Here is a 14,914-nt window from a genome sequence, read left to right as displayed (position 1 = left end):
CATATCTTTGCAAATGCACCAACACTGTTAAGTTCAGTTGGTAAAATCAAATTTTCATAGAATTTTCCAAGTCCCAATTCCACTGTTGAGACATTATTGTAGTGAAATACTATAATCATATCAGAAATAGACATCATCGTCATCATCATAGAATAAAGAAAAAAGGAACAGCAGAGCAGAAGATAAAGGGTCAGTAATGAAGGGAGAAGAGCCCCATCTCTTGTTGAGGGGAGGCAGGAGGAACTGCTCCAGCTATAGTCATGGCTTCTCTTCATCTCAGATCCAGTCACTGGCTGCCATTTGTCAGACCCTTATTCCCCCCCTCCCACTTGATGATAATGACAATGATGACGCCAATTTGCTGCACCAGCCTAATCACTCCTTCTACAAGTCTTCAGGCCCTGATGAGGTAACGTTTTCTGTGTACTTATAGTTTGACGTGGTTATGATTTTAGTGGAAGGATGGCATAATTGATTATGTCTTAAAGAGAGAATTTTTTTAGAGGGAATATGTAATGTGTTGTCAAATTAATAAATAGTAATTTGGTGTAAAAAATAATATTTTGTATATTTACAGTGTTGTTTGAAAATATGTAGTGTGGTAGTGTATATGTATTTATTGTATGACTTATATATAAAATTACTTTTTTGCTCTTATAAATAAATGTGTATTACCAACGTATATATCATAGTTCTTGATTCATTTCATCATGGTTTACGGTGCTTAATAGTGTTCCTGCCTCCTGTAGTGCTTATATTAGGAGTCAGACCCGACTCAAGTGGCGAAATTGACAGTAGTTTCTTTTTTATATTGATTCATTTCGTTATGGTTGACAGTACTTAATAGTGTTCTAGGCTCCTATAGTTCTTATATTATAAACTAGACCTAACTCAACAGGCAAATTTGATAGTAGTTTTGTTTCAACATTTTGGTTTTGTTATGATTTATAGTGCTTAATAGTGTTCTTGGCTCTCAACTGGCCAACTTGACACTAGTTTCTTAAGTACTTTGTTTTGTTTCATTGTTGATTATTGTTAGGATTGTACGTTTTGATGAAATATTCATTATCAAAGAAGGATCTTTAATGAAAGTGACTTGAAGTATAGCATTCGCAATGGTGTAGACTTTTGCAGATTTTTCAGGGAAAAAATCCAGTGATCTCCTTGTGATAATGGAAATATTTAAAAAAATTCCTATAAAAATTAAAGTATCAAATACCCCCCGTGATATAAAATAAAATTTAAAAAAACCCTTCCGTACAAAATTTGAGTTACATGAGCTTTGACTGCGATTTTTTTATGAAAGTAATTTTTTTTTATATTTTTGCCCTTCTCTCACAGTATATATATAATATTATATATATTTATTAGCAATAAAATATTATCTTTATAATAATTATTTAAAATATTATTTCTATAATAATTATTTAATTAAATATTATATATTTTTATTAATAATAAAATATTATTTATATAATTATTATTTAATTATTTATATAATAAAATATTATTAATTAAATTATAAAAAAATTGCAAATTTGCGGCAGCGGCGGCGGTTGAAGAGGAGGGCGCGGTCGCCCATATCAAAGAAGGCGACACAGTCGCCCTCCATTTCTGGGCGACGCCGATCGCCCAGAAGGGCGCTGGGGGAGGGAAGGGGAGGGAGGAGGGTTTGCAGGCGAGGAGGGTGGGGTTGGGGGAAGAAGGGGGCGGGGGGAAGAAGGAGGCATTCATACTACCAAAAGGGGTTATTAAGAACATTGAAAAGCACCGGCAGACTTTCTTATGGAAAGGAAAAGGGAGTAGTGGTTACGCCAAAGTGGCGTGGAAGGAGGTTTGTAAACCACTGGTTGAGGGAGGACAAGGGCTAAGGGATATTAGCACAATGAACAATGCTCTCATATGCAAAAAACTATGTGATGTCATCCGGTGTGATAAGACTTCCATTTGGGTTGATTGGCTATACCAGGGACGACTACGTGATGCTTCAATATAGACTATCCCTGATTATAGAGGTTCGTGGGGTAGGAAGAAAATGGCCCGTCTGCGAACGTGGCTGCGACCAATGGTGGAATACCATATTGGAGATAGAGGTGATTTTTATCTATGGAAGGACCCATGGCATCATCTCGATCCTCTTATGGAGAGATTCCCGAGGGGACCGATCACCCTTGGTCTTCATGAATCCATCAGACTTAGCTCTGTCATCCAGGGAGGTCAGTGGCAGTGGCCTCTCATTACCGACATAGAGTACTTGGAGATTACTCACATGCTTCCACCGATTCATAGGGATAATGATCGAATTATTTGGAGATTTTCTGATGGAATCCCTACGATCCAGGCTCTATACTGATTATTTGATCCACCAGACCCGAAAGCAGGTTGGGCTTTACTACTTTCGAGCGCTTTAAAGATATCTCGCCACATGTTTATCTTATGGCTTGCTATATTGGAGAAACTACCTACGACGGACAAACCATGGTTATCTCACTTAGGTAGATATGTATTATGTGATGAGGATGAGGTGGAGACACACACACACACCTATTTTTCCGATGTCGATACAGTCGCCAAGGCCTTCACGCTATTAGACAAGTTGTACGCTTTGCGTGGCCTAATAGAGATTGGATGACAGATGTTGATTGGGCTGCAAGGAAGTGGAGGGTAAACATATCGTCAATGTGGCCTATCGCGCATTACTGGGTGCGTGTATCTACCATATATGGAGAGAGAGAGAGAGAGATCTTAGGCGATTCGAGTATACTGAGCGGAACCCGAATATTGTAGCTAGCTTAATTATGGAGGATGTTAGACAGCGTATACTTGGCATTACCTTAGCTAGCTCTATTAGTACACATGCACTTTATAGATTGTGGCGTATCCCTTGGTCTGTCGAAGGAAACACTACTTGATTCATGATTATTGTTCTATATCCTTTTTTATTTATGAAAATTACATTTACCGAAAAAAAAAAAAGACGGGGTGGGGGGAGGTGGGGTATATAATTATTATTTTATTTTTTTATAAGTTATAATTATATATATTATAAATATATTTTAATAGTATTAAATTATATACATTATAAATTAAATATTTAATATTAATAAGATTAGTTTGACCAGTTGACTAGAGGGGTATTTTAGTCATTGTATTTAAAAAAATAGGCTCAAATTGACCAGGGGGCGGTGTGATTATTTATTCGTAACATTAGGATGATTTTTTATATTAAAAATTTCATAGGGGGTTATTGATATTTTTATATATCACAGGGAGTCAAAATGAATTTAACCCGATTTTTCAGCTTATTTCGGCATTATGCATGCTTCTTGTGGGAATGGGTTTCATGTATTAACAGTTCTTGGCCCTTGTGAATTAATAGGTGGCAGAGCTATTGGTGAAGAGGGGGATTCCGGCAGCCGTGTTCATAGTGAGCTTAGTGTTAAAGTTTCTGTCAAGCAGACTGGGAACACTTTTGCTTTGTGGGTGGATTTGTTCGGATTGGAAGTGGCCATTTGTGCACAGTTTCTGTGAATTAACCTTGAAGAAAAGGGAAGCTATTCTTCAGAAATGGTCTAGAGAAACTTTGTTCCTGCCTTTAAGAATAGCTTTCTTGTTGCTGAAAATCATGTGCCTCTTTGTCTTTTTCTCTTGGGTAATACTTCTGATCTACTGCTCTTTTTCGTAAACGGTCGCTTGCTTTATTTGATTCTTATAGCTCTTAGGAACCCTTTGTGCTGCAGACTGATGAGAATTCAAGTAACCCTGCTTGGGAAGCAATTGGATACCAGGTGGAGGCCACTGAAAGAGAGACGAAGTATGAGAAAGAACGGCCACTTGAAAAAGGAATTATTGAGATTATGAATGAAGATGAGTCGTCCCTAAAGGAATCCCTCATGCAAAAAGGTATAAACTTTGCTGAGGATGAAGATGAAAATGTGTATAAGATCAAATGCGATGCGGTGATTATTGGATCTGGTTGTGGGGGAGGGGTTACTGCAGCAGTTCTTGCAAAATCGGGCCAGAAAGTGCTGATCCTGGAGAAAGGTCACTACTTTGTCCCAGAAGATTATTCAGGTCTTGAAGGACCTGCTTTCTCTGAATTATATGAATCTGGTGGGATGCTAACAACTCAAGATGGAAAAATAATGGTCATGGCAGGAACGACTGTTGGTGGTGGTTCGTATATGAATTTGTCTCATTGGATAAGAACTCCAGATTATATTCTGAAAGAATGGTCTACAGAAAGTAAGATACATCTCTTTGGCAGCCATGAATATCAATCTGCTATGGATGCAGTGTGTGAGAGGATTGGTGTCACTGAAAACTGTGTGCAAGAAGGATTTCAAAACCAAGTTCTTCGGAGGGGTTGTGAAAATCTTGGCCTAAACGTTGAGCCTGTGCCAAGAAACTCATCGCCTGATCATTACTGTGGTTCTTGCTGTAGTGACTGCAGAAGAGGAGATAAGAAGGGAACTGGCTCCACTTGGCTCGTTGATGCTGTCAAGAACGGTGCAGTAATCTTAACTGGATGTAAAGCTGAAACACTCATGCTTGTTAGTGACAAGAAGGAAAAAGATCGAAAAAGCTGCCTTGGAGTGATTGCAGCTGCTGAAAACAAGAACATCAGGAAGAAGATTCAAATAGAAGCAAGAGTGACTATTTCTGCTTGCGGTTCTCTCCTCACTCCCCCATTGTTGATATCTAGTGGATTGGAGAACAAGAACATACGCAAGAATCTGCATCTCCACCCTGTTTCATTGGTTTGGGGATACTTCCCAGAATCTTTAGTAGAACTCAAAGGTAAAAGCTTTGGGGGTGGGATTTCAACTTCCCTTCATAAGGTCCAATCTGAAGAAAAATCAGATATCCAAGCTATAGTGCAAGCTGGAGCACTTGGACCTGCCTTATTCGCCACCTTGTTCCCTTGGGTCTCGAGAAATGATATGAATGACAGGATGACGAAATACGCTAGAACTGCAGTTCTATTTGCACTATCCAGAGATTATGGCTCAGGGGAAGTGAGAAAACAAGGACACATCAAATACAGGTTAAGTGCAGTTGACAAAGAGAATCTTAAAACAGGTTTGAGACGAGCTTTGAGAATTCTCGTTGGAGCGGGAGCCGCAGAAGTGGGCACTTTTAGAAGCGATGGACAGAGGATTAGGTGCAAAGGGACTAAGAATGAAGACTTGGAAGAGTTTCTTGACGCAGTTACAGCAGTTGGAGGACCGAGGACTAGATCAGAGTACTGGACTCTTTACTGCTCTGCTCATCAGATGGGCAGTTGCAGAATGGGGGCGAATGAGGAAGATGGAGCAGTCGATGAAAACGGAGAATGTTGGGAAGCCAAGGGCCTGTTTGTGTGTGATGGCAGTGTTCTCCCCACTGCCGTTGGTGTTAACCCAATGATCACTATCCAATCAACTGCTTACTGTATCTCGAAGAGACTAGCTGACTCCCTCAAGGAAGGAAAGCTCTTGTAACCCACGAAATTTCCCACTCATCAAATCTTTATGTAACCCATGAGTTTGGAAACAAACATGTCGTATAATTTGACACATGTAATATATTAGGTTCACAGTGAGGGAGGGATGGCAATGGTCAGTTCTAACTTAGATACACAAGAGGGGCCTTTCCCCTCTTGGAGAAGTGTATTTTAGTACTTTATTACCTATGCATAATTTGTTTTTGCATTTGCAATGAACCTGCCATCAATGTGCACGTTGTAATATCTTACGGTTTTTCTTCCATTAAAATGTAATGTTTCGCCCACTTTTTTGCTCAAAAGATTTGTTGTTTAACAGTGCAGTCTGCAGTCAAATTCTACAATACTTCATCCCCATCCATCCATAAGCCATTGTTTATTATTGATAAGAAGACAATCATGTCTACAGCTTCAAAAAATTAAGCACCGTATGCTGCTTATGATGAGCAAACTCATCATGGACTAGAGAAACACAAAATGTTGACTATTTTCTTTATCTGAAATCAAGAATGATTAAACACCTCCATGAATCCATGGAGATGAACAGGTTGCTCCGAAAGCCCATCTGACAAGATAATGGATCAGTATACATGAGATCTTATCCCAAAAAAGCAAGAAAAACAGTGACCTAAAGAAATTCAGGACATATGAGATGTTCTCAGCTTGCTGAGGCTTTCACCGCTTTCTCAGCTGCATCATCCAAATCTTCAGCAGTAATCAAAGTCATGCCACTTTCCTGTAAAAATGAAAATTGCAGAAAAAACAGTTGCCTAAGTCATACATCACATGCTCTAGAATAACAAATTTCATGTGAAATGGGATTTCAAATTCACCTTCAGAATTCTCTTTCCTTGGTCAACATTGGTGCCTTCAAGACGGACAACCACTGGTACTTTCAGTTGAACCTAAAACAGAGACATAATGGAGTTCAGAACTGTGCACGGCAATCTCATTGAATGCAAAAAGAACACTGATGTTCGTCAGAGACCATAACAGGAACCTTTTTTAACTGTACATGTTCAAAGTATGCAACCAATTATTTCCTGAAGCATTATTGTTAACAATCAGACAATTTTGACGATAATGGATCAAAGAGTATCATGGGATTGATGTGAGGTGTCAGGGATGGCTTCCTAGAAGCAAACTCTGGACAATGTAAGTGCATGCTGAGTCCAATCCTGGTTCAGCATCAACTGTGGCAGCATGCTCAACACATGGAAGTTGGATAAGAAATGGTGTTTCTAGTGGTGAATGGATGAACACTTCCTACTTCAAGTTAAGGATACTCTTCCCCCAGCATCAATTCCTACCCAACTTCTTAAGCAGCCAAATATGTAACAAGGAATATAGAATTCATTTGCCTCGCCTTGAGATGAGAGGGAGTGTTAATTTGACTTGAATCCTTAGAATTTAACTTTTAGTGAGCAGGTGTAACATTTAACTGAAAGAGCAGAGGGCAAGAAATGGAAATGGGAAATGATCAAATTTAAAGACTCTAAGAGAAGGCTAGACCCAGAAATGAAGCAGGTTGTAAATGACAGATTTCCAGTCTAGATATGTCAAAAAGCAGCCAGAACCGACAAGAAAAACCAATGAACGTATGCCATTACCTGTTTAGCAGCATTCACAATTCCACTGGCTATTACATCACATTTCATTATTCCTCCAAAAATGTTTACAAGAATAGCCTTCACTTTGTCATCTGAAGTCAAAATTTTAAAAGCTTCCACAACCTGTTCAATACATCCAGCTAGAGTGGTAAAAAATTATAACCTACACCCCGAGTCAAAAGAATAGATGGAAGACATTCATCAAACATGGTGTATTTGTCAAAATTTGAAACTCCTCTCTCAAAATTAGCATACCAATATACTGATTCTCACAATTAAATATATCCACTTGCAATGATTTAAAAGCAAAACAAATCCACAACATCTCAAAACATGAAAAAGGACAGAATTACCTGGCCTTCAGAAGCATTTCCACCAACATCAAGAAAATTGGCAGGAGTTCCTCCATGTAACTTAATTATATCCATGGTGGCCATGGCCAATCCAGCGCCATTCACCATGCAACCAATTTCTCCATCTAACCCGATGTAATTTAAATCAGCTTTTGCCGCAGCAACCTAAAAATATTTAACAATGCTGTATATAATGAGTAAACATCCACCGAACGAATCATTAGATTCTTTCAAAGCCACGTATCTGAAAGGCCTTCTACAAGAAAAATAGGGGGGGTTAAGTACCTCACGAGGATCCTCTTGGGTGGGATCTCGAAGCGCAAATACCTCTTTCTGGCGGAAAGCAGCATTATCATCAAAGTTCAGTTTTGCATCAGCTGCAACTAACTGGTTATCAGAAGTCTCAGCAATGGGATTGATCTGTTCAAAGTTGTATTATGAGATATGGAGTGTTTCTGCAAGCTGATAAACATCCTAAACCTAGAGACTAGTAAAGCTTTTTGTAACAGCAAAAGCAAACATATCTAAGAGCAAGCAAATCAAACTTGTGACCTCCAATAATGTGCAGTCACATTTGCAGAAAAGTTCATACAACTTCTTCACTTGTTCAATTGAAGCATTTCTATCAGCCACCTTGGGAGATAACCCATCAACTACCTTAGCAGCATCCTCATCAGTAATGCCTGTGAAAACATCAATAGGAACCTGCGAGATGAAACCTTCAGTCAGTAAAAGGAATCTCATCCACAAAGCAAAATTTCTGGAACACAGCTAGACCTCAAAATAATGGAAGAGAGACTTACCTTTACAATCAGTTCCGGATGTTTTTCAGCAAGGTCTTCAATACTGGTTCCCCCCTTTTTACAGGCAATAATAAGCTGTGATATAGATGTGAACATTCACATTAGAGATTTGCATAGAGATACTTCTACTAAGAATATCACAAGCTAACCAAACAAAGAAACAAATAGGTTCAAGAAAAATACAAAAGCACAGCCTCATGATGGACCTTTTTCCATCTTTATTTAGAATTACACCTTCTGTCTGATCGAAGACGACTATTTAACCATCTTGGTTTTTGGTCGATAATTACCATGCGCACACATTGCTCGCAATGTCCAAAGCATAGTTCTTGATTCATGATCATATTTTACCGGCTAAGTTAAGAGGATCAGTTTTTGTTCTGGAGTGTACTAGGAGATTATGACCATTTAGCTTCAAAGTTTAAACATCAGGGAAAGGAAAACTTTTAAAAGTTGTACTTTGAACACGACTGGGAGCTCTAGATACAGATCTCCAATTAAAGACTCGGATTACAAAAGATACTTAAAGCAACGACACTAAGACACAGTCACCAGCTCAACACATGATATAAAAACATTGGAAGCTAGATAAAATCAACTAATTATTTAAGCAAGGATCAACCCAGAATTTTCTTTCTCTGCTACATAATAACTGCATCAGTATATCTCTGGAAGTTTTTAAAAAGAATACTACCTATATCGAAACAATTAGAAAATTAAAAGTGGAACTCACAAAATAAATAACTTTGATAAAATGGTCGAAAACACAATAAAATCAAATCAGATAAAGCCCTTGGTGTTAAGGCAACTTACAGGACCAGCAGATTTACGATCAAGAGTAATGGCAAAGTACATCTCATTGACAAGGGATAACTTCTCAGCTAAATACACCTGAAAATGGCCACGATGAATATCATCACTCTGTTTAACACCACCTGAAGAGACAAAAGCTTTACATATGGACTCAACATTAGCACGTATAGAAGTAAAGCTAGAGAAAAAGGTACATCAAATTCAAACACATTACCCAATCGGATAATTTCAATCTTCAATGTTCGGTGTTCTTATTAAATATGAAACAAATAAAAATTGATAAGAAAAATACTTTGATGCCAAACCTTGCTGACAATTTTTCCTTGAGGTCCAGTTTGCTTAGTGACAAGTATTTGCCCGAGCATTTTTCCTGAAAGAACACAAGCATAACTTCTATGTTACAACAGTTCAGATGTATACCATTAATGCAAGCATAAACAAAATATTTTCCTAACCCTTTGCTGTGGAGGACTTAAGATGGGGTTATATTATATTAAACAGCGGAGGGGGAAGGAGCATTATACTGTAATAATACTGGATTAAAGGATCCCAGCTGTTTTTCGAGTTATCATCTTCAACTTCATGGAGGGCAGAGAGTTAGAAGAAGCCCAATCATATCAAAGTTGCTCCAAAAAAATTCGATATTACATCTATGATTTTCTTTTAAATTGCAAAAGATATCTCGTCATACCAGCAATATCCTCAACCTGGTCAGCCTTCACAATATGAACTCCACCCTGGAGACCACTCTTAAATGACCCCAGCCCTCTGCCACCAGCAAGGATTTGAGACTTCACCACCACCTACAACAGAAAAATACAAGTATTCCTCTTCTGCTCCAAAAATCAATTACTTCCAGAATGGTGTGCCAGGAGAAAGAAATCGAAGCCCAAGAAGGCTTTTTCCCTTGGTTGAATCCAACAAAACCGCTCCAAGCAACAAATAATTAATTAGAAACCAGGAAATATTTTGTCTGCAGTACCTCACTATGGTTGGGAAATACTTCCTGCAGCACCTTCTTGACTTCATCAACAGAACTAACTGCAACACCTCTGGGAACATTGATTCCATGCTTGCTCATCAACTCAGCTCCCTGACATCAGTTAAAAGTTCAGACACGTTAATTTTTCGTATGAGAAATCAAGACTGACCTATAAAAGTTAGAAGGTCCAGTTCATGTCTTCAACAGCCAATCTACACATCATTCATTATCCTCCAAAACTTGCATCCCTCTAATCTAAATACTAAAACAACCGCAATTCTAATCAGAACGTAGAATTTTCGTCAATGCTTTATCAGTAACACAAACAGTAAACAAAAGACCAAAGTAGATCACGCTTAAAGCCTCGATAACACTAAAGTAAAACAATGTAAATCCGTACAACAAACAAAGAGTGCGTATATGTCTGACTGCGCGAGAGTGAAAAGGGGGTCCCAGTACCTGATATTCGTGGATGTTTAGGCGGCGGAGCTGTTGCTGCTGCCATTTTCCGGCAACGGAGAGAGAATCTCTAGCAAGTTTCCCCAGCAATCCTCTCACCATTTTTTCTTGGACACCGTTCTTCCCTTCTTTCAGATCTTTCTGCGCAAGATCGAACAGAAACCCAGAGACTCAGAGAACAATAAATATATAACGAACAGAACCCCGAATCGGGGAGAGAGAGAGAGAGAGCGGCGGAGGTGCCGGAGGCGAATCAACTGACCTTCGCCGGTGAGTCGAGTGCGGAACCTTCGGACCCTCCTTTTGCTTGGCGAACTTTGACCTTTCCACTTTTGATTTTATTATTATTAGTTATTACACTCTAACTCCTATTTTCCCCTTTTAATTCTTTTTTCTGTTTCTTTATTTGTTTATTTTGTAATTTGACTGTTAACGTAATGTTATATTCCGATTTTCAAATTTTAAGAAAATACTAAAAAAAGTATTTTTCTTCTTCAGATTTGGAGAAAAATCCAAATTAATAACTGTTTGATTCCTCTCCCACTTTAATTTGATTCCTCCATTATAAAACAATGTTTTATTTCATATTTTGATTAATATATGCATATAATTGTATAAATTTTGTTTTAAATATGTCTGCAATATAAATTTCTTACGCGTGTTACGTTGAATAAATTATGAAACTAGATACCCTTTTGCAATAATAAATCAAAACCACGATCTATTTATATGGGTTTATTAATATTCAACATGATAAATTTTAATTCAAATTAAGTTTGATCAAACCTAAATTATTATATAATAAGTAATTATATTTGTCATGATTGATACACAATTGAGAAAAAATGATCAATCATAGCAAGTATATCAAATTTGTTATGAAATTAAATTTGATTCTAGTAAAAATTTTCATATAGCTTACCTAAGGTAACCAACTTGCAATTTGTGATTTTGAGCCCCAAAAGGCTAAGATTTTCCAAGTAGATGGTAGAATCTACACAGTGGCTCGTCTATTAGATTTATTACCAAAATTGCGTACCTTAATTAATTAGAACATATATATACTTGCGTAATAACGTTCATATTCAACTTTGCGAATCTTGTATATATATGTATATATATTTCCTAACCGGGTGATCGATCAATTGACAAGTTCATAATCAACAGCATGGAAAAATCCCAATAACGTTCTAACTTCATGCGCTTCAACTGCATGTTGTTAGGCATCAGCCTCGACAGTCTCGCCGTTCTCCTTGCATGCAGCCAGCATGTTGGCACGGAACTCTCTTTCCCTTTTTACGGCCTCCACCAATTCCTACCGACTAATGGTTGATTACGTTTGGTAGACCGCTGCATTCAGATGATAAATTGTAGATAGGAACTCGAAACAGAAGACAAGGGTAGCAAATAACAGGATATTGATGAAATTCTTGAGCTCGAGAGAAGTTGAAGTACCGTTATCTCCACTGATGTGGTGAAGAGAGAGCAGCATCATTGATGTATGAAGGCTTTTTGGCGTTATAATAAAAATATGCAATCATCTGAACCAACTCGTCTGCTGATCTCATGTCTGGAAATCATGGTAAACTTAATCAGTCATGATATGAATTCAGAGATCTGAAGTATAAACGATATCGGATGAAATGGCTTACCCTTCTCTCTATATAGTATCTTGTTTCCACGTAAGAACAAAATCTGTGGGCATTCTTTAACTTTAAGTGCGTACGCTAAATCCCTCTCGATGTTTATATCTATCTTGACTGTCTGCTCATGCAAATTAAGACATCAGATATATAAGGAAGAGATTGAGAAACAAGAAGAATAGAAGCTATCAAGGAATTTCACAAACCCGAGGAGGTAGCCGATCTTTTGCTTTCCAGTAAACTTCTGCTGCTTTTTCCAACTCCTTCAAGACCTTCCAGTTATCACTTGCCCTGAAATGATCAATGCAAGTGATTAGATTTCATCTAGAGTTGGATCGATGTCTGTAGCTCAATGCATATCAAATGTAATGGAATACAAAGTTCCCTTCCTATATTTACGAAACATTTATGCAAAAGGTTGCAACTTTAACCTGTTGTATCTTTCAAAAACAAGGACAATTAGAGGGCTCGGATGGAAAGCAAAGCTCTCCCACTCAAGACAATTGATCTCTTTCACCAATCCATCATCGATTTCTCCCTCCCAGTCAATCTCTGTGCCGTCTTCGCCTACAACATTCTTTATGGGATGCTTATCGAAATACTCGGAGGCTCTGATTCCCCAGCCAATATCAGCATCCAAAGGCCAATCTGGATCCTCCTCCTCAATCAGCATCTTCTTTTCTCCTGAAGCATTATTGTCTTCATCTTCATCACTATCAGAGTCATCATCTGATGTGTCATCTTCAGAACCCAGATCACCATCAGCCTTTTTCTTCATGATGTTTTCCATATTCTTCAGAATTTCGGGATTCTGCTTCCGGATTGACTCAAAAGTCCGTTCCAACGAATCACGCACGAAATCCTCAACAGCTGCTGCTTCGCTTTTGCGACCCCGCCTTGGCTTTTTAGGGATCATTGCCGGAAACAAAGTCTCGGAGTCCTCACACTCATTTTGAGGACCTTTAGTAGTTTTGCGGAGTCGGGTTTTTCCAGTAGGCTTCAACTTTGGATTACGGCTAAGATTGGCGTCAGGATTCGGGTCAGATTTCCTTGAATCAGCAAAGCAGACCAGGCGTTTCACAGTGCTCCCAGGAGGTCGGACAACGAAATTTGGAGTTGAAACAGAACATAAACATGAAGTACATACTTTGGCAATTTTGGAAGACGGCAACCGAAAAGAATGTAAACTAGAATTCGTATTCACTGTCGAAAGCAACATCGATCTGTCGATTTATGACGTCCAATCTTCTGGGAGACGTAGATGCTGCTGTTAAAAAGAAATAAAGTAAGAAAACCTGTTGGCAACAAAAAATACACAATCAATAACTCAGGAGACCAAAGAATTGAAGGCCCCAAACATCACACAATTATACAAACAAAAGATAAGATCATGTGGAAGAAAAACCCATCTCTTCTAACGTGGAAAAAGAAAGAAATTAACATAACATACACGAGAAGAGCATAATAGAAGGAGGAGGAGGAGCATAACATTAAAAAAGAAAAAAAGAAAGTGGTGGTGGAGTAAGCAAACCATCAAACACATGGCACACAAGCCAAAGATAGTACAATTATAAGTGTAAACTACGAAAACCAAAACATGGGGAACTGAGATTCGCCATAAGCTCTCCCGTGTGCGTGTGAGAGAGAGAGAGAGAGAGTACGAGTGGTTGGCGGGAGGTGGCAGGCAGGCAATAACTGGAGAGAAGAGAAACTATTCTGGAGTTGCTTTAGCTATTCAACTTCCTTCTTGTACTAGTACTGTACACTCCTGTACACTACTACTACTTTTGCCTTTTGTATATATATATATGTATGCGTGTGTGTGTGAGAGAGAAAGGTTGGTAATAATTATTAGGGTAAATTTCAACCTCTATTTGGTATAATTACCAATGCCCTTATCATTTAAAAAATTATCAAAATTCTTTGATTTTAATGGTTGTCTAATAATTAGTACAATCCGTTAGGTGTTCATCCATTTTTATAATGAACTAACCAAAATACTCTTATAAATTAAAAATTATAATTTTATTTATTTTTTAAGATTTTCTGATTTTCTTTATTGGACTAACTAGATAATTATTTTTTTATAATTTAAAATTTTTTCTATCCACTCCTCCCGATATTTTTATAAATTTTTATTTTTTCTAGAAAAAACACAAAACAAATTATATAATAAGAGCAAAGTTGATAATTTCATAATTTCATTCAAGAATTATATAATTTCATCATATACCAAGAAGGTATTTGTGATTTTTTAAATAACAAAAAAAATATTTATAATTATATTAAATTTTAAAGAAGATAGTTGTTATTTAGCTTATTACTGCAAGAGCAAGTAATAAAGAAACGGCCTACCACCACAACCCGCCAACTCCAACCCCTCAACACCAACACACTTTATGCTCTTTATCGATTTTGAATGAATTTCAACTATACTTCCACTCTAATATTAAATATTACATTTTAGTTTGTGCTTTTTTCTATATTTACTATATAATCTTCTAAATTAAGGGGGGAAAAACATGAGTTACTAAATTGTCGTATTAAAAGTATATAAATAAATAATTTCAAGATTATAAGCCCAAAATTTCAAACTTAAATTAAGAAATAATGTGTGTCAACTATGAAGCTGTATTATATTTTTTAAAATTTTTCTTTTTATTGTCTAAAGTTTAGTAATTATAAATAGCTTGTGCTCAAATTTGGTGATAATAGAAAAAATATGTGAAATGGCATAAGATTGATTAATAATACACCGTATTCGCC

General features: G+C 37.4%; 3 protein-coding genes across 5 annotated transcripts; 1 reads left to right on the top strand and 2 right to left on the bottom strand.

Moving 5' to 3' along the window:
- LOC105163441 (long-chain-alcohol oxidase FAO2-like) lies at nucleotides 1-5,693 on the top strand. Its single transcript, XM_011081780.3, has 3 exons — nucleotides 1-409; nucleotides 3,380-3,652; nucleotides 3,741-5,693. Exons 1-3 carry the CDS (start codon nucleotides 197-199, stop codon nucleotides 5,481-5,483), a joined length of 2,229 nt encoding a protein of 742 aa, XP_011080082.1. The 5' UTR covers nucleotides 1-196; the 3' UTR covers nucleotides 5,484-5,693.
- A 153-nt stretch (nucleotides 5,694-5,846) lies between these two features.
- LOC105163442 (succinate--CoA ligase [ADP-forming] subunit beta, mitochondrial) lies at nucleotides 5,847-10,926 on the bottom strand. The gene is made up of 13 exons (XM_011081782.3): nucleotides 10,768-10,926; nucleotides 10,506-10,646; nucleotides 10,047-10,157; nucleotides 9,756-9,867; nucleotides 9,370-9,434; nucleotides 9,065-9,142; nucleotides 8,252-8,326; nucleotides 8,001-8,153; nucleotides 7,734-7,868; nucleotides 7,449-7,613; nucleotides 7,096-7,218; nucleotides 6,319-6,390; nucleotides 5,847-6,221 (listed from the first exon to the last, which is right to left on the bottom strand). The coding sequence occupies exons 2-13, from the start codon at nucleotides 10,605-10,607 to the stop codon at nucleotides 6,144-6,146; spliced, it is 1,269 nt and encodes a 422-aa protein (XP_011080084.1). The 5' UTR covers nucleotides 10,608-10,646; nucleotides 10,768-10,926; the 3' UTR covers nucleotides 5,847-6,143.
- Nucleotides 10,927-11,536: 610 nt separating this feature from the next.
- MRL7 (polyadenylate-binding protein 2-binding protein) lies at nucleotides 11,537-13,963 on the bottom strand. Of its 3 annotated transcripts, none has more exons than XM_020694345.2 (6): nucleotides 13,810-13,963; nucleotides 12,580-13,412; nucleotides 12,355-12,439; nucleotides 12,158-12,269; nucleotides 11,961-12,075; nucleotides 11,537-11,855 (listed from the first exon to the last, which is right to left on the bottom strand). In XM_020694345.2, the coding sequence occupies exons 2-5, from the start codon at nucleotides 13,365-13,367 to the stop codon at nucleotides 11,963-11,965; spliced, it is 1,098 nt and encodes a 365-aa protein (XP_020550004.1). In that variant the 5' UTR covers nucleotides 13,368-13,412; nucleotides 13,810-13,963; the 3' UTR covers nucleotides 11,537-11,855; nucleotides 11,961-11,962. The 3 variants fall into 3 exon arrangements, with proteins under 3 accessions (XP_020550004.1, XP_020550001.1, XP_020550002.1); XM_020694342.2 differs by having other exon boundaries at nucleotides 12,580-13,415; nucleotides 13,810-13,942; XM_020694343.2 differs by having other exon boundaries at nucleotides 12,580-13,443; nucleotides 13,810-13,939.
- Nucleotides 13,964-14,914: the final 951 nt, after the last annotated feature.

Source organism: Sesamum indicum, linkage group LG6 (genome assembly GCF_026168435.1).
Source record: "Sesamum indicum cultivar Baizhima isolate 11 linkage group LG6, ASM2616843v1, whole genome shotgun sequence".
Taxonomy (NCBI): domain Eukaryota; kingdom Viridiplantae; phylum Streptophyta; class Magnoliopsida; order Lamiales; family Pedaliaceae; genus Sesamum; species Sesamum indicum.
The sequence above is the reverse complement of the archived record's forward strand: the minus strand, read 5'-3'. Positions and strand labels throughout refer to the sequence as shown.